The sequence below is a fragment of the Mchenga conophoros genome, linkage group LG13 (assembly GCF_057382185.1).
Source record: "Mchenga conophoros isolate Kocher_MC1m ecotype Shallow Benthic linkage group LG13, M_conophoros_male_GT1.1, whole genome shotgun sequence".
NCBI lineage: Eukaryota > Metazoa > Chordata > Actinopteri > Cichliformes > Cichlidae > Mchenga > Mchenga conophoros.
Genome location: NC_140538.1, coordinates 23071873 through 23091936, shown reverse-complemented (window position 1 = coordinate 23091936; position 20064 = coordinate 23071873). Strand labels below are relative to the sequence as shown.

Here is a 20064-nt window from a genome sequence, read left to right as displayed (position 1 = left end):
CCAATCAAATATTTGGTCAGCTTCATTATTACCATCTGATGCTCCAAAATGAAATGGAATGAGATGTTTTTAAAGGTGTCATCACATTATCCTTATTAGTGTCATTTTGTTTATATTGCTGATAATAAAATTAGAAAAGGTCATTTTTCCCCCCCTGCGGGCTGCGTCAAGGCTTTGGAGAAATCATGAGAAATTAGCTGTGAGAAGGTTAAACCATCCACCTCCCTCCCCAGCAGTAGGTAATTAGTATAAATGCATAAATCTAGGTGGTCGCAGCATAGGATAGATTCAAATAGCTGTGGAAAAATTTAAATGTTAATGCAGTGTCGGAGATTAAACTGAGAGAAGGAGAAGGGAGGGGGTCTGGGATAGAAGAGGATTAGGAAGCAGCTTTGAAGGGCTTTTCCCATGTGCTCCATACAACCATATCTCACTTTCTGCTTTTCTCCTGGTTTCTATAGGGACTGTTCTCACTCAGAAAACTCAATCTCCTCTCTGACCTTCTCTTGCCCAGCAATATCTGCTGTCTTCAACTTAAAATTTAATGATTTATGTTACGGGGACTTACTTTATGTCCCAATAACGATGACAAGCCTCCATAATGTGACCGTGTAAACAGATTTAGGTCCCAGTATGATAAGCACCATGTGGACCACAAACATATACACACACATAGAGTTTTATGCTGCAGTATAAAACATCGGGATTACCTGACAGCATCCATATCGCAGGAGGCTAAAATATCTGACCACACGACAACTCGATTACACTATTTTACTGTTAAGTAAATCAATTTAAAGTTTCCTCCAACCTAAAATATATCACACGGTTTAATAATCACATTGAACTGATATTAAAACACATAAATGTCTATTTTCATGTTTAGGATATGTTCACCATCCTCCCTTCGCTCTCATTCTTTTTGTATGAACATGACAGATATGATCTAGACAGCTGAGCACATCATTAATACTGTCCCACTGCTGCCTCCCTCCTGCTTTATTAAGACAGCCAGGAGACGCCCCCTTCTTCCTTAGCAAAAGGATCCTCATTACAAGCCTTCTCTTCGTCTCCTTATTCTTCCCCTCGCGCTCTCTTTGTTTTCTCCATGCCTGTATGTGCCTTGTCAGCACTCAGCTCCTTTGGTGCAGCTTGAATACATATGAAGCCTGTTTACATTAGCAAATGCACATACAGTATTTATCACCGTCTAACACAGTAGAAGTGCTAAAATAATGAGCAGTTCAAATACGTATTAGCAGACGATCCATTACGATCTGCATGATGGCTGGGCATTTTGTGTTAATACTCTGATTCCTGCATCTGCTTGGGTTGCAGACATTCTAAATCACATCACAGGATGAGCCATATGTTCAGCCTTTTCAGCGCTGATGGGACTCCCACCACCATCGTAGCAGCCTCGTCAACACATTGCTTTCCATATTTTTAGGTATCGGAGAGTCTGGTACTGTACTGCAGAAATAAGCATCTGTGTTCCACATGAGTCAGAGAGCATGCAGGCTTTACCTAAAGATCACTAAGCAGCTGATTTTATTTGACAACCACCTCCTGCCTGGTTGACATTATGCTAATCAGTGAAATCATTTGCCGATGTGAGGTTCGCTCGGAACTGCGGCCTGTTTGAGTTAAGCTGTCACTAAGTGAAATCAGAAACTGCGTGATGTGCAGGGGAGTTTGTCCAGGTGAGGTTGTGGATTAGAAATCCAATGCTGACCTACTAGAAGTCTTGGATACCGTAGTTGCCTGATAATGAGCATATGAGGTTACATTGTTTGGTAGCTTAAAATGATGAAATGAAAATACAATACAATACAATACAAATACAATACAATTCTGGGCAGTAACCTGCATGCGCGGCCATATTGGAGGCACTCGGAGGTAAACACTGCAATGGATCAATGCCCGAAACCACAGAAAAGCTCCTCAAAATGCGTTATAGATGCAAAGGCATACAGGGCAGGACTTGTTCCGCAGGAAATGGCACGATATTTGGAAAAGTTAAGGTTTATTGGTGGTGCAGATCCAAACGAGTTGGCTCCTTCATCTTGGATCAATGACGACCCGGAGAGTCTTCCGTCTATTGCGTATTCTGATATCGTCAACGACCTGGTTTTCTCGCCCAGAAGACAGCAGAAGACCTTAAATCTTATAAAGGTTTGGAGGCCTATAACCAGATGGTGTATGGATGGGTGAGGGATATGCAGTATCAAGTCATCAGCGACAGATATGTTGTGAATGCTAAAGTAAGTAATGCAATAACATCTTTAATCAACCAAACCTTAACTGTATGATATCATCCCTTATCAAAAAGTAGTGTAATTCGAGTATATTTTATTAAGTATGCTTAACTATAGAAGAGAAATGAGCAGAACAAATTCGGATGTTGTCCGAATTTTGCCTTGTAGATCCTGGTTTAGCTTCGCCAACCATAACTGCCTCCTTTCCTCTGATAACTTTCGGCATTGTTCTCCCTGATTTGTAATAACTTTTGGCAGTCTATAAAACTGCAAATGTTTTTCACGGTCTGACCGATTGGTACAGCCAAAAACACGGCAATAATTCACCATTTCCTTTTGTTCGACGTTTGGAATCTGTTTGAGTGCGCGCGCTTTGTTTACATCCAGTATCTCCAATATGCTGACTTCCGGTTTGATGACGCACGGTGAAAACCCACTATACAACTGTACTTATATAGCACATTTAAAAAAAACAGCTTTACAGTAGAAACAGGAACATTAAGACATGATTAAAGAAAAGAATATTGACAAAGTAACACATATGTCAACAGCTTGAGGGCACTAATTATACAGGAGTAAAGGGAATATAAGGATAAAGTTACTGAGAACTGATATAACTAAAAGATAAAGTACATAGATAGTTTTTAAACGAGATTTAAAAGATAAAAGGGAGTCTGACCACGGATAGTGATGGGAAGGTTATTCCACAGGTTAGGTGCAACCAGGGCAAAAGCACAGTCACCCCTAGATTTAAGTCTAGATCTAGGCTCAACCAAGAGTAATTGGGCTGAAGACCTGAGGGCTCGCCCAGGGAGATATGGACAGGAGATCAACAAGATAGCTAGGGGCTAAATTATTTATAATTTTAAAGGGGAGCAACAATATTTAAAATTCGATACGATATTTTATGGGTAACCAATGCAAATCAGCAAGAACGGGGGTGACAGAGGCATGCTTTCTAGTACCAGTGAGGAAGTATTTTAACTATTTAAAAATAACAGATATTACACTAAATGAAAGATTCATGATTTGGGAGACACCAGAAAGACAAGCAGAGGTGCGGTGAATAATTTTAATTCACCGAATCAAAAATTACATGAATAATAAACAAACAAATCCACAAACAATCATGATCATCACAGGCCAGGAATAAAATAAAAAAAATCAAAAGTCAACACTGCTTCAAGAACTACTCACAGAGATATTTTCAGAGACTGGAGGCTGCATTGCTGTCTATATAAAACTGAGTGTGGTCTGTTTGCTCTGGGCAATATCCTTCCTCCTGCCGGGTTTACCAAAACCTCTGCAGAGGTGTCCAGTGACATGAGCTGTCACTTCAGTGTTAAATTAATGCTGGGAAAAACTAAAAGTTGTGTGTGACTATCAGTGTTGGGGTAAAGATTAGATTCCTGTTAATATATTATGATTGCATCATGTAACAATTAATCACAATAAATCTTTTAAAGATATTTGCCAAGAGAAAACAGACAGCGCGTTGGGGTCTCTCCCCATCTTTGCATATTTGCGGTCAAACTGAAACAAGGTAGAAAAGGATACTTTCCAAACCGTGGCAGCGCCTGGACTTCAGCCAGTGAAAATCAATCCAAGGACCTGGCAGCTATCACTCTGAGTGTAGAAGACCTGGGTAGCTTCCTGTAGCGGCCTCAGCGCCCACACATCAGAAGCATCTCTTCATGGAGATCTTAAGGAACATCACGCTGAGAGAACATTAAGCATTTCTGCTGCAAAGCTTTCTAACAGCCTCAGTGATCTATGCAAGGCAGATAAGCTGTGTCCGGACTGGATTAGTATTGCAGGACAATCAATGTTGGTTATGTAATTTAGCACATTCCACGTCAGTGGTTTTAATGAATAATATGAGCTCATAAAGTACTGCCTTATGATTCTCATAAATTATCGAGGAAGCATATCCTTTAAGTCAGGCTCCAGAATGCTGCCAAAAGTGTTTGTAATTCAAATATTGATTTTAGGTAAACGATAGTAGAATTAGAAAGTGAATGAAAGAAATCCTGTACTTCCTGTGTGGATGTATGACCAGTGATAATCACAAATAATCTAGATCTTCACAGGACTACACTTGCTGAAAATTACCAGTGAAAGCCTTCACTGCTCCAACTGTCTGCCAGCACTAAATGCAACTGAAAGAGGGTTTTACAGAAGCGCCACACTGCAGCATCACCGACTAGACTGAGATTGCACTTTCAGGTACATTCTGCTTTTTAAAAACTTTTCCCCAGACAAATTTCAGCATGAGTAATATCCTGACTCCCACTACACTTTAACAAAAACACTTTAAGGTTTAGAAATCAGAAACTAAAAATCCTTTTCCATTACCCCCCTGAACTCTTCCTATAATGAGCTGTCACTTGTGGAACAGCCAGTCCTCTGGTTTTTGCAGCCTACCTGCTACTCTGTGTCCAATAGCTGCAAGCTTGCACTGGAAAGCCAGAATACGAGTTCCAGATGAGACATTTTGGTCAGGATGTCCCTAACTGTCGTTGCAGTCTTAAGTTAAATTGAATCGTTAGGTTTTAATTTAACACATTCATTACTATCTGAAACAACTTCTCACTGGGTCGAGTGAGAAGCGGAAAACATACCACTTGACATTCTCAGTTATTTCAGACATATTATTGTAACAAAGATATTTGCAAAGTATGTGTGAAGAGTTTTAAATCGGTGTCTCACTATGCACCTGAGTAGAGTTTTGTAAATATGTGTAAATTTGTGACTGTGTGAAGGAAAGTGCAAATGTGTTCACATTTGCAAGTACAGTGTATTAAAGAAAGTGTGAAACTGTGAAAGGGTATACAAATCTTCTGTCTTCCTGTACAGGAATATACAAATCTCCGTGTGTTGTTTTCGTTGTAGATGCTGTTTTCTTTGTGGACTGCTGACCTGTGCTGCTACTGCTGGAAAAAAATGATGCGCGTTAAGCGTGAGGATCAAACTGGGGGGTGTAATTATTTTCTGATTTATAATGTGTAAATATCTCGATGTCATCAGCTGAAAGGAACACCGGGCTGAAGCAAACAAACTCTATGTATGAATCCAATATGCTTATTAATCCAATATGCTAGATTGTTCTTTAACCTCTGTATTTACAATTATTTACATGCACTCATCACAGGCATAAATTTCATGGTAATTCGGGGCTTTTAATAGTTTCTTTGAACTGTTCTTTCTCTGGGATGGAATTATTGTACAGCATTAATTACTCTAAAAAAACAAGATTTGCACACGTTTGTATTTATTTTGGATTTTCTGTCAACCCCACAGGGTCAAACGTATAGATACGGGTGCAAATATCTACATATCATCTTTTAATAAGTGGAGCTGAAAGTTCCACAATGTATTTTAATTTGACAAGACCAAAGATTATTAACATCATGGTACTTTTTCTTTGAAAAAGATTAGTTTGACAGCACTAATTGGGTAGACTGAACTTAGTGAAGATGCACAAAGGGGAATTGTAGCTTTATATAAGTTGTGAACGTCTTGTGGCGTCATTTCTAAACAATTCTGCATGTGAATACAAGTTCAGACCTGTCACTTATTTGACTTCCATCTGCCACTGAAGGTGCTCAAGAACTTCTACTCCTGCACCATCGAGAGCGTCCTGACGGCAAACATCTGCACCTGGTTTGGGAACAGCACCAAGCAGGACAGACGAGATCTGCAAAGAGTGGTGCGCTCAGCCAAACGCATCATTCAATCAGAGCTCCCTGACCTGCTGTCCATCTACACCAAGCGGTGCAAGTCCAAAGCTAGGAAGATTATGATGGACCTCTCCCATCCCAACAATGGACTCTTCTCACTGTTGAGGTCTGGGAAGCGCTTCTGCTCCCTTAAGGCCAAAACAGAGAGAATGAGGAGGAGCTTCTTCCCCCAGGCTATTCGGGCCCTGAACCAGGTGTAGGACTGGAGTCTCCCACACACGTCACTATAAGACTGGACTCTCACACACATCACCACACGCACCACCACACATTTCCTATAATCCTATAATTTATAATCTTTATAATCTCTTCTGCTATTTGCACATTCTTTACTGTAAATTCCTAAGTTAATTTGTAAATTTTGTAGTAAACTGTAAATTGTAAATATTGTAAAACGTTTTTTCTGTCATTTAATGGTCGGGCATTGTACAGCTACAAGCATTTTACCCCCATGTCATACTGTGTATGGTTGTGTGTGTGTGACAAATAAAATTTGAATTTGAGCTATTTGGTCACATCGAAGCAGTATGTTTGATAAAAGTCAGGCTTTCAAACCGAAGAACACTATATCAGCTGTCAATTATGCGTATATAGCATCATGCACTAGGGCTGTTTAGCTGGAAGTGGTAGGGTACACTGCACAAAGTGGATGGGATAATGAAGAAGGGGGACTACCTTCAAATAATTAAATTTCACATCAGATCAACAGCCAGATAGTTGAAACTTGGACACAACTGGATGTTTGATCCCAAACACACACCAAAACTGGTTTTGGAATAGCTAAAGCAGTCTAATTCTGCAAAGACGCGTAGAAAAATATCCAACCAGAATTGTGCCAGGAGCTTGTTTATGGCTACCAAAAGGGTCCAGTCGATGCACAACTTCCTACCTATTTGACCAAATATTAGTGGGGGTGCATGGATATATTTGATCCTGTATGTATATATATTTTGACTTTGTGTGGGTTGGATAAAATCCAAAAGAGAACCACATTTCTTCATCAAATTGTCATTAAAGACCTATGCTGTACAATCTTTCCACCCTGTTCAAAGAAATAATTAAAAGATTGAAATTACTAGGACATTCATGCCCATGATTAGTTTATCTTAACTTCTGGCCACAACTGAAACTTTAAAAACAAATGTACATGTCTTTTATTATGAGTGAAAACTGAGTCACGAAAAACAGCTAATTCAAATAAACTTCAAGTACAGTAAAACAGTAGAGAAATCAGGTGGATACAACATCAGATAGTAATAAAACCCATCCTGCAGCATAGCTCGCGCACACACCAAACACCATCTATCAAGGTCTTTCAAGGTTTCCCAGTTGCTAACACAAATGTCAAGATCTTTCAGCTTAATTACCAATTTAATACATGCAGCGCCAATAAGCTGGTTTACACACACAAGCCAGTAACAGTTTCCGACAATAAGTTGCAAGGTCAATGGTCTAGACAACAAATAAAAAGTGCCGTGATTGAGCTACACTGCCAAATTACCCGAAGGGCACAATACGTAATACATCTGCGAAGACCATCTCACATCACATGCAAAACATTTAATCACAATGAAAATTATGGCTACTGGGTTTTATGTGACAGCAGCGAGAGGGTTATGAGTGAGCAATGGTGGAAAGTGTGTGGGAGTCAGCGTGTGAGCATGTGGTGGGCCAGGGTTATAAGGTCTTCTCTACACTGTCATTACTGTGTCCACGCACTCAGCAGTAGCAGCGCGTGCACATAAACACGAATAGACATGCACAGACACACAATCGCATAGCTCCGGGACAGATGCATAAGGATAGTGGAAATGTGTGGGGGAATGTATCCATGCTAAAACAGCTGTTCCTGTGCATGTGATCCAAGAGTCTTTTGGCTCCTCCAGCCCACCAACAGTTTCTGTGTATTTCTGTGCTTTCTAGGCGAGTAAAATTACCCCCATACATCTTCTGCCTGTGACATATTGATTGTGAGCCAAAGGAGAGGCTATCATCTCATCTATGGTCTTGTTGTCTTCTCTGGTGTGTTAGGCTATTTGTTAGACAGGACGTTGTTAAAAATTCCCTTTGATAATCAACGTTGATTGGTTTTTCTAAAGAAATCTTTTATGTGCCATTGTTAAAACTAATTCTGACAAGCTGATTATGCAACAGAGGCTAAATCTGGAATGACAGGCAAAATTAATCCTCTGATGCTCGATGTGAAGAAGCAGGGAAAACTGGAGAGTGCAGTATTAGAAAGAGGGTATCGATAAATGACACGTTTTAATTTCATAAACACGCATCACGTTGCGTTTTAACTTGCACGCACACACGCACACAAACTGTGTTGTGTTTGACTGCCTGCTCACTCCTGGACGCCGCCGACTAGCAGCTCTATTTTTCAGGAGCCTTAAGCCCCATCTCTGGGCAGACGCCATCATCCCCCCCCCCAATTCCACCTGTCAGGTGCCCTTGCCTGCTTTAACAGTGGCAGCAGAAGGGGGAAGGCTACTGGGAATGTGGGGGGAGGCACTGGACGAGTTGTTGGATCCTGTCCCTGCATTCGTGTGCCAGGCGTGCATCACAGTTCATTTCGCAGCCTCCTCTTTCCTCCACTGTGCTCAGCCAAGCCTCTCAGCAGGTGTCTCTCTGCAGAAGAGTTTTGCCACTACTCGGAACAGCATCTCTGTGCTCCAGCTCACAAATGGCAAGCAGCCACTTCCGCAACATAATTAATGACCCTAGTACTCAGTGAGTTTTGAAGAAATTATACTTAGATCCTCCCACAAAACTCCATTAATATCACTCATGTTCACTAATATTTTAACACCGAAAACTTACAACTCTGGTCTCTTGCATAAGTGCATGCAGTTGTCTGGCTACATTCTGAAAATGTAGCCCTGCACATCACTTCTCGTTTATTTGTTCTGTATAGGAAACTTTTTGGAAATTTAAATAAGCTAAAGAGCAACTTTCAAATACTTAGGTATCTTCCTAACAACTGCCGTATCCGTTTCTACTTTGTCCAGCTTTTCTGGCTTGTATGCATTGCACACCGGCTGCACCGGTTACTTCTTAGAAGATGAAGGTGTCCTGGTATACCTACTTTGAAGATAAAGGTGTTGCTTTGAGTACGGTCATCAAGAAGCAATCAACAAAGGCACAGCTGGACTTCTGCTGCTTATTAACTTCGCCTTTTGAAGTTGATAAACCCGAGGTTGGAGCAACGCGGGGCCTTGAAAATATGAGGGAAATGTTTAAACCGCATACCTGCATGAAGAAAATAAGACGATTTAATACTTTAAGTGCACTGCTTTCATACTACTACCTCAAAAACACGCAAGAATAACACGTTTGGCACTGGCTCTATCAGTAATTATTTTTAATTATTAAAGATTAAAATATGACTTGTAGTGTCAGCCTATTCTTGAGTAAAATCATCAACATTTAATCATCGGTGATTCAAGAACTGCTATAAATTTTTGTCCACAATGCTGATTGCTGCTCTACGTTAATGTTTTCCTTTTCTGTGAAAAAGGCTGACTGTGTGATTAGAAAGTGTGAGACAAAAAGGTGATGTTGACGCTGTGACAAACACCATCATTATTTCCTCCTCTCACTCCCAGCCTGAATGTGTGAATAACAAGATTACATTTTCTGCTGATGAATGGAGGGAAAATGTAATTAAAGAATGCAGGAAGCCATTTAAGGTGATATATAGTGACACTCTATTTATCGTGTACTGTACGGCTGCTTCACCACGATGCCAGATAAATCACAAAACTGTCAGTTTTAACATGTGTATTCTGTCACCGGTTATCCATATTGCCTCCTAAAAACACTACACAGCTTTAATGTAGCGTTTAGTGGTGACACTGGATTGCTGTGAAATATTTAAATCAAAAGATGCACAGATACATTAGACCTTTTCATTTACTGTCCCTATTGTTGGTCTGCATGTTACATTTCTGTCCTGCTGTTGCTTGTGGAAGTGGTTACCAGGGTAACATCTCTAGTGGCCTGCAATTTGAGAGTATGTTGCCCTGTAATGCTGGCTCCATGTTACCATAGCAAATTTTCTGTGTTCTACAGGGTGCACTGTAGAGGGGACTTAGTGGGCTAATGCTCCTCAGCGCAACAAACACTAAGACAGTTAATTAAGGTTTATGGAAAAATCAATACAGTGACAGTGGTTCAGGGAAGACTTTCTCTATTAAATCTATTCACCTTATCTTGTTCTTTTTGTCAGTTTTATTCTCACTCTTACAAATATAATATGTTATTTTACACCAATGAACAGCATTTAATAGCTGTGATAGCGCTGCCTAAAATAGTACTGTTATAAATGTACGTGTACACAGTAGCAGGAGTGGCAACAGCAACATGCTATGAAATAAAGGAAATTAAACGCCGGATCGCTACACAATATATGTCTGCAAGGCCATTTAAACCACCGGCAAACTACTGAATTGTCCCAGACGTTTAAACAGAATCCCTACTGTGCTCAGGATTAACTAAACAAAACCAAAAAAAGCAGGGAAAAATATGAGTCATGCATTTTAATTCATCTACTGTTTACTATTCTTTGAAGATGGCTTCTTGACAATAATTTCTGATGATGCTCCATTGGATGTCTCATGTCCTGTGTCAGGTCTTTACTGGAAGGACATGATTTTCAGGCTCTATAGATGTTGTTTTTAGGACTACCATTTCTTCTTTTGTTCTCCACTAGTCCAGTTTTGTCAGATTTTCTAAGAACACATTTCACACTGTGCCAAGATATGCCAAGTTTTCTGCTAATAGTTCTCTTTTTTGTTGCAAAAACAATCTTTTATTTCTTTTAAACTGTGTTGTCTTTGGCATTTTTCATGGATTCAACCAAAGAAATGAGAAGAAATTATGTGTTTTTGTGACAGGCTGCTGGAAATAAGTCCCTAAAGGTGCAATTTAGAATAGGATCCTTTCTAAGTTGTCTGTTCTGCTTAGACACAGCACTAGTTCATCATTTGAGTTAGGTGCTTTTTTTATGCTTGAATGATTCATAGGTCAGTATTAAGTGGTTAAACAAACAAAAGAAAGATTTCTTTGAAAATGGTCAAGTACCAGGAGTGGACTGGAAAAAAGTGAACAACCAACCAACATCCAAAGAAAATCATAAGAAAGACATTCGGAAAGCCTGGAGAACTACTGCTCAAAACCACTTAAATATAAGAAAGTCTGGCTCCTTGGAAGCAAAACATGAAGAAATGATGGTTGGCTTAAGACTTTTGTATAATACTGAATGTCAGCAAAATATTTTAAACCACCACCGCCGCCAAGCGGCTAAATCCTCCCTTCAGTTTAAACAGAATCCCCACTGTGCTCAGGTCTAACTAGCGTAAAAGAGCAGAGGGGAAAATATGCATCATGTTGTACACTGTGTAGAGAGTTCAGAGATTCATGTACTCTCCTGAAGAGATGACCTAACAAGGAAGCCTAAGTGCAAGCACATATTTGCCTTTTGAGTACTTCAAAACAAAAAAGGCTCTAAGAAAAGATCTTTGTTCTTACTAAAAAGCAAAGAAAAAAAGCTATTAATTAAAACTGAAATATTAAATGCTTTGGGGATATTTACACATTGTAACATGTTACAAGATCAAATTCTACAAACAAAAATATCCTGAGTATAACTAGGTTTTTGGCATGAATGGGCATGCTGTAAATCTTTTACTGATTGAAGTCTACTAAGGTTTTGCAGAGGTAAGAAGTCTCATCAAAGCAGCCCAGGTGAAAAATGAAGTTCAAATTCAACTGTTTGTGTAAATGTACGGAAACCTCATTTAAATAACGAGTGATTGTCAGACCACTCAAGAATTAGACAAATCCTGCCCTTAAAAAGCCCCTGTAACTTTACATTGTTCTTTTGCATTATAACATAGTCTCCATTTACTGGACTCAATGCTGCTGCTTCATGTAAAGGAACCACAGACAGTAAAGCCGGAGATAAATATATCATTCTTATGGGGCATGGCTGTCACTTTAATTGAGTTTAATTGACATTCACTATTGCATATTCAAGTATGTGCTGCTATAGGCTGCATTAGCCAATCATGAATGCTGTGTGTTGCCATTGGCTGAGCTCCGGAGAGAGCCATGTACTGTGCTGAGAGAGGGTGGGGAGTGGTGGTGGTAGTGGGGGGGTCTCCTCCGCCTCCTCTTCCTCCTCCTCTCTCTCTGCACTCTCTCATTCAACCTCTGTAGTCAGCAGAATGAGAGGCTGAGCAGAGCGGAGCAACACGGCATCCACGGCTACAGCATCCTGCAGAGGACTCTTGCTCCATGGAGGAGAGGAAGGGGAAAGAGGCCGTGTTGGAGAAAAACGAGTAGATCAACACATGAAAAGAGAGCAGAGAGGGGAGGGAAAGCACAGAAGGAGTAAGAGCGCGAAATGAAAGGAACTGATTAAACAGCGTTGTTGAGGACCACTGCAGCTATACTAAATCTGGAGCTGTCAGGCCAACCCTCAGCGAAGCAGTGAGTGAGAGAGGCGAGCAGAGGAGAGAAAAAGAAGTGATTTAGAGAGCTGATCTCATCACTCTGGACTAACAGGGATGGGACCCACAAGAGCCTCTCCGTCAGCAAATCAAACTTCACACAGGAAAAGTGCCTTTCAATCACCAGTGTGAACCTGCCTCTTTAGAGGAGAGAAGGGAGTTATTCTATTAGTTCCCTAAAGGTCATACAAACCTCGCACAGGATCTTTGACTGCTGCGCTGCTGAGTGCAGCTCAAGTCTCCGCTGTCCTCGCTCCCCCATCGCACCTGCCTGCTCCCGGTGAATGTTTTCTCTGCATGCACACTCACTGCTCGGCAGTTGAACACACTCATGGTCGATGCCAAGGGAAGGAACATGAAATGTCTGACTTTCTTCTTAATGCTTCCTGAGTCAGTGAAAAGCAAGTCAAGTAAAAGCTCCAAGAAAGGGAATGCGAGTGGCAGCTCCAAGCTGCCCCCAGTCTGTTATGAGATAATCACACTTAGGAGCAAGAAAAAGAAGAAGATGGCAGCGGATATTTTCCCCACCAAAAAGCCGGCATCCACCACCACAGTGCAACAGTACCAGCAGCAGAACCTCAACAACAACAACACAATTCAGAACTGTAACTGGCAGGGACTCTACTCCACTATAAGAGAGAGGTAAGGAAAATCTGCAAGTTTTATTAACATTTAGATCAAAAAGATGAATTGGACGATTAAATTTGAGAATGTCCCATAAAGTCTAATTGGTTTACTGAATTGCACCCGTCTTACGATTAAAAATGTACAACAAAACACTTCTACTAAAGTAGTAGGCGTGACGGGTGGTGCCTGTGTTTGTGAGTGCATGTAGGTTTGAGCAGGGGTGGGTGATATCTCTGCCCTGCCCTCCATCTGACAGGGGAACTCTGTTTACACCCTCTTTGCCTCCTGCAGACTTTGCCGCTCTGACACAACAGAGGGCGGACAGTCACAGCGAGTGCGTTTTTTTAATGCACAACAGGCAGAGGGCCGATCTGTACTAAAAGCAAAATATTTACCTTGGCCTATCAGTAAAGGATCCCAGCAGTCCAGCGCAAAATGTGTGTTTTCTGACCCGGCTTTGTTGTCTCTCCAGAACATCATGGGGCTGTTTACCCACCCCTGTGACATGTTCCACTGCTCAATAATATATGAACGCAGCTTTATTGTTGGTCCCATTCTTTCACGGTGGGGATTTTCCACTGACTTCATCATCTTCTCCCTCCGTCTTTATGTGGAAAGAATGAATAAAAGAACATAAGGATAAAAATGATGAGCTTTCATTGCTCTGTGCGAGACTTAAATTTTAATTTAAGCACCTGGCACACTTTGCACACTCATAAAACTTGTGTTTAGAGTGTTTAGAATAACAGGAAAGATCAGAGTAAATGTGATGTATGATATTTGGTTTAATTTCTGCTAAAAGCTACAATCCCTATTTGGTAAAAGGTTAAATTAAACAGAAAGAAAATCCTTAATGTGCCTTAAAATCACCTAATTTTCTGTTTGTACCCTCCTCCCGCTCCCTCCTTTTTTTTTTTCTTTCCCTTTGTAGAAATTCTGTGATGTTCAACAATGAGCTGATGGCAGATGTTCACTTTGTTGTGGGTCAGCCTGGAAGGACCCAGCGACTTCCGGGACACAGAGTAAGAATTTTAGCATCAAGTGAAGTTGCACTAAAAGGCTGGAAAATGAACAAACAAGCAGCCACGCAGGCTGGCCCATTGTTGCTCATATCATAGAAGCTTGAAAAAAAACATCTTTCCTCTTTGCCAGCTATAATGAAACTGATTCCTTTTGTGCTCCACCATCACTTCCGCACCATGTGTCTTTTCGAGACAGTCCTCAATTATTTATGTAAATGAGGCTGAAGGATGGAGGCACAGAGTGAGCGAAGGAGGAAGGGCTATCCTCTTCAGCGGTCGTTTCGCGCAGGATGGAGCGTCTTTGTCTCCGCTTTAGCTCAGCTTTTCATGAAAATGCTCTGCAATTACTCAACTTTTAATCAAACACCCCCAACAGCACACCGTAACAATGATCAGACGCAGAGTGAGGCACGTCCATGTGTGCGCCTCGCACCCTGCACAAACTTTTGTCTTTAACCGAGTATCCTTTAGGTTTGACGCGACAATGCAATTTCTAGTGTAAATACAGCTGTTGGACTGTTTAGTCCACCATCTGACCTCATTATTTTTTTATGATTAGCGCATAAATCATTTAAAAGTCATTTCTGCTGTTTGATTGTGATTAGAACAGTCGCATGAATTTGTAAGCGCACAAATTTCCACATCAACAGGCTCCGAATGGCTCTGCACGGGTCATTTTTAATGTTCTTTACATGGGACCAAAATGTGTAATCCATGAATGGTAGCTGCAATGGACTTTGTACACTTTAGAGCGCAGTTATGGAAGGACACTGACTCGACTGTGCTTTATGCTGAGGCATTATGGCAACGAGATATGACACTCAGTGCAACAATCTTTATCGTGTCCAGTAGGCAGGAGATTGAATATGCCTCATGATCTGCTTTTTGTTAACAGCTCTATCATAGTGGGATGGAGGGTGGAAGTAGAAACAGTCATTTATGTCGATATCTTTAAAAAAATAAAGAGCCGCAAGGTGAGAATAATATTATTCCAATATGCAGCGTATGGATTCTTGTCTCTAAACGCACATCAAAGAGCATCTGTCTTTCAGCTGACCTTGCTTAATGAAAATAAGCATGAATTTCAGAGTATGACAACAGCCACAAAAACAACGGCATTGTTTCCAAAAACCCTTAGATTTGCAAGGTTTATTTTCGACTAGTGCGCATGCAGTTCACTTTGGAGAAATTCTGTGTTCTTTATACCACCCACATATCCACCTACACACACTTGTGCCGCGCACACACACACGTATGCACAACACAGGCATGAACACAGAGACCTTAAACTCAGGTTTAATAACAGAATTCATAGCATTGTCTAATAAACTATTAGTCACACAGTCATATTGAGTTGCATGTGATTTCATCATACATTTAGATGACTCATTAGTTTCAGAAATTGAACTTTTGCTGCACTCGGTTCAGTAGTGTCACAAGCAAATACAAGTCTTCTTCATTAGAAAATTGCATCCGTGCCCTGAGGGGACACAGTAATTGTCTAAGCAGCGCTGAGAAAATCAACAGGTGCGATTTTGCCAACGCACAAAGGGATTTGTGTTGTTACGTGAATGCACTGAGATTCCCCACTTCAAATAATCTTCCTCCATTTTCCAGATGTTAGTACATGTCACATGAATTACACTGACGTCACAGATAAACTGTTTTCATTTTGGTTTTTCCCATCCGTCACTCTGTTTTCTTTGCTTCTTTCAACAGTATGTGTTGGCTGTGGGCAGCTCGGTGTTTCATGCCATGTTTTACGGTGAACTTGCTGAGAACAAGGATGAAATCCACATACCAGATGTGGAACCGGCAGCATTTCTGGCAATGCTGAAGTAAGGATTCTCTAAATTCTTCCTTCGACTGGGCCCGTTGACCTCGTAGTGCTTTAGTTGAACAAGAGGTGCATGGGTTAAAAAAAAGAATAATTTGATAAGACTGATCTGTATCTATTTCTCTGGCAAATCTCAGATAAAACTGTTAAGTAAGCCTTGACAGACAAATGAGATGAAGTGTTCTTTATATATCTCAGGGACAGAATCTATATCTGTCTGTTGTACTTGTTCATTTCATTATACTTTCAAATTTTCCTGTTGAATCCCAGGATATTTTTTCTACCTCCTCGTTGCCTTCCTTTCATCACTTTTATTTCTGAGTTTTGTTTCTCTGTCCTTCCAGGCAAACTGTGATAGGTGGTAGACACAGACGTAGGAGGAATACTATTATGTTGGCCAGTTTGATAAGTTTGCGTTGCGATTTTTTTTTATCTGGCGAGAATCTCGTTTCGTTCCTCTCTTAAATATTTTTGAACAGATACAGGAAAGTTTTGCTTACAGCACTTCAATGTCAATCACTTTCAGTCATAAGAAACTAAATATAAACCTCAAATGCATTATTGTTTGAATCATGTCATCTAAATTAACGATCATAGAAAACACATTTACACCGTGCCGTTTTCTTGTCATTTCTCCGGTGTTTGCTGAGAAATTCCTGTTTTATGTCAACAGGTACATTTACTGTGATGAAATTGACCTGAGTGCTGACACAGTGTTGGCCACTCTTTATGCTGCCAAGAAGTACATTGTCCCTCACCTGGCACGTGCCTGTGTCAACTTCCTGGAGACCAGCCTGAGTGCCAAGAACGCCTGCGTGTTGCTCTCTCAGAGCTGCCTGTTCGAGGAGCCAGAGCTGACGCAGCGCTGCTGGGAAGTGATTGATGCCCAGGCCGAGCTGGCGTTACGTTCAGAGGGCTTCTGCGACATTGATGCCCAAACCCTGGAGAGTATCCTACAGCGGGAAACACTCAACGCTAAAGAGATAGTGGTATTTGAGGCTGCACTTAGCTGGGCAGAGGCCGAGTGTCAGAGACAAGAGCTCACCTCATCGACTGACAACAAGCGTAAGGTTTTGGGCAAGGCCATGTACCTGATACGTATCCCTACGATGGCTCTGGATGATTTCGCCAATGGAGCAGCCCAGTCGGGCGTGCTGACGCTTAATGAGACCAATGACATCTTCCTATGGTATACAGCTGCCAAGAAGCCAGAGATGCAGTTTGTCAGTCAGCCTAGGAAGGGCCTCACCCCCCAGCGTTGCCACAGATTCCAGTCCTGTGCCTACCGAAGCAATCAGTGGCGCTATCGGGGCCGCTGTGACAGTATACAGTTTGCAGTGGATAAAAGAGTTTTCATTGCTGGGTTTGGACTGTATGGATCTAGCTGTGGCTCAGCAGAGTACAGCGCCAAGATTGAGCTGAAACGTCAAGGAGTACTGCTTGGACAAAACCTCAGCAAATACTTCTCTGACGGTTCCAGCAACACTTTCCCGGTGTGGTTTGAGTATCCGGTCCAGATTGAGCCAGATACCTTCTACACCGCCAGCGTGGTCCTCGACGGGAATGAGTTGAGCTACTTTGGACAGGAAGGAATGACAGAAGTACAGTGCGGGAAAGTAACATTTCAATTCCAGTGCTCGTCAGACAGCACTAACGGCACTGGGGTGCAAGGAGGGCAGATCCCAGAACTTATCTTCTATGCTTGACGAGACCTGGTTAACCTTCTGGCTGATTCTCAGTGCACTTTTGAAAATGGAAATGTATCACTTTGTGCATAGTGTCACCTTCTGTTATTTATTTTTGTCACTATTGTGCAGGAAAAAAAAATCAGATCTCAGACCTGTGAAAGGGTCTTATGTGTTTTGGAATTTAGCAAGTGGTCCACTTGAGTAGGACCATATATTGTATATGTTTCAAGATGTGGATTTACACAAATACACCAATGAACTGGTCTTAACCTCCCAAAAAACAACAAAAAAGCAGACATCTTGCACTAAATGTGCCTGTAGATAGTAATATATTGTACATTCTGAAATGTATATATAATTCCACAACTGTGGCCAGTGCTGCCCACAAAGAAATCATATATAATGAATACGCCACAGTATGTTTATTATTTCTATGCTTGCATAGAAGGCACATATAGAGCAGCAATACTTCACATTCTACATTGTATGATGAACATTTCATGTCACGACATCATCGGCATCACAAAGGAAGTGAAAGTGGCTGTGTGACATTCAAAACCAACACCAAATTTCAAGTCACGATTCCATCAAAAAAAAAACAACAACAACAAAAAAAAACGCACTACTGATTCCTGTTGTATGTACGAACCATTTGAGAAGTTTCAATCTGACTCTTGATTGATTCTTTGACTGTAGTAACAGGGCACTTAATGAGGGCTTAAGGGGTCTTAGATTAGGGAGCACTAGATATAAGCCACACAACCCCTCTGTAGCATGTTGCTCTACACCTACACCCAATCCACTGAGGTTCCATTATCTTTACAGTTAACATTAGGACTTCTGGCTACTTACTACTACATGGTAGACCAAGGGATTTCTTTGATTTTCTATCTAAACCTGTCTGCACTGGAGTACTTACAGCATGGGCAAAGCGGCTCCATTTCATCTGATGTGTACTACTAATTGTTCTGGCGCCTTGGTTTTGTTTACAGTGAAAAAGATCAACATTGATTCTGTGTTAGAAGCCGTTTATGGACTTTTACTTCCCTTAAAAACCCTGCGCACTCTGAACTGCTGAGCACTCCCTCCCAATGTGATCGTACAGTATCAGTATTTGCAGAAGCATACTGTACATGCTACAGAATTGCACTGATGTTGGTTTGTAAATGAATTTGTTTTGTTTTACTCCAGCGAGGGAGTTTGTTTTGATTTTATTTTCTTATTTGCTGTGCTACTGAATATTCGCCTGCTGATGACAGTGGACGGGTAAACTGGTGTTCATGTCCTGTGTTTACGTGCTACAGTGCTGGGAGACCGACGAATGTGTATGGTTGTTGATGATGGAAATAAACAAAAAGAAGTGGTGCGTGCTGGCTGTGTAGCCCATCTGTAAAAAGTGATAAAGCTACGTACTTTGCCTGAAATTAGGAGGGGCGACAGATGATGCCCATCGGCACTGCAGTGATTTACAATGCCAAGAAGAACTCTGTTGATTGATGATGCCTGTCTTCATCCAACTTTTACATCCTGTCTGTCAAACTAACTCCGTCTCCTGATTAAACACGCAATATTACACCTCACAGCTTAGCCAATATTGTATGCCATCTTGCCTGCCATTATAAAGAATGGCTCCTTAAGGCCATCACATCTCATGATTCAAAAGATAGAAAACAAATCGAAAAACAATCTCAAAGCACCAAAGTTTTTCTTTCACAGCTTGGCTGCTTGACCCAGAGTTGATCTTGAAGCATCTGTCTCCTGAGATGAACCCAAAAATTTAATAGATGATAAAACAATAAAGTAAAGGCAGATTTTTAATTCTCTCCGATTGCCTGATATGCTATAAAACTCCCAAACAAGTGTCATTGGTGGAATATATATAAGCAAATCTTTGTGAGCTGTGCATTCAAAATGATAATCCCTCCTGGGAACTCAGGGCAGGTACTTGATTACAAAGGCACTCGATAATACCGGGACTAGGTTTGACACTGGCAATGAGCATAAGGTTCTTGATGAATTGAGCTAAATCAGTTGGGGTTGCTTGGTGCTTTAGTGCAATTTTTCATGACTGTGGCACTGATGTTGTAAGCAAAATCATTAATTGTATTAAAGGAGGTCGGGGACTAAAATGTGCCAGGACTCCTGGCCTCCATTCGACACACACACACACACACACACACACACACACACACACACACACACACACACACACACACACTTTATAACTGTGACAGATCGGCTGATGAAAAAGACAATTCAAGTACACTTTCGATTTCGCAGAATGTTAATTAACATTTATAACACAAACAACCCCAGTGCAGGGATTACTGAATTCGTGTCACCTTCGATGCAAAAGCAAAACCCCCACATCACTGGA

General features: G+C 41.1%; 1 protein-coding gene across 1 annotated transcript; it reads left to right on the top strand.

The window, feature by feature from the left end:
- Positions 1-12170: 12170 nt before the first annotated feature.
- btbd3b (BTB (POZ) domain containing 3b) lies at positions 12171-19053 on the top strand. The gene is made up of 4 exons (XM_085297282.1): positions 12171-13155; positions 14072-14162; positions 15882-16000; positions 16673-19053. The coding sequence occupies exons 1-4, from the start codon at positions 12845-12847 to the stop codon at positions 17703-17705; spliced, it is 1554 nt and encodes a 517-aa protein (XP_085153408.1). The 5' UTR covers positions 12171-12844; the 3' UTR covers positions 17706-19053.
- Positions 19054-20064: the final 1011 nt, after the last annotated feature.

Coding starts and splice junctions, on each gene's coding strand:
- btbd3b (XM_085297282.1), top strand. CDS start 12,845: ATGGTCGATGCCAAGGGAAGGAACATGAAATGTCTGACTTTCTTCTTA. Junction 13,156..14,071: donor TACTCCACTATAAGAGAGAG/GTAAGGAAAATC, acceptor TTCCCTTTGTAG/AAATTCTGTGATGTTCAACA. Junction 16,001..16,672: donor GCATTTCTGGCAATGCTGAA/GTAAGGATTCTC, acceptor TTATGTCAACAG/GTACATTTACTGTGATGAAA.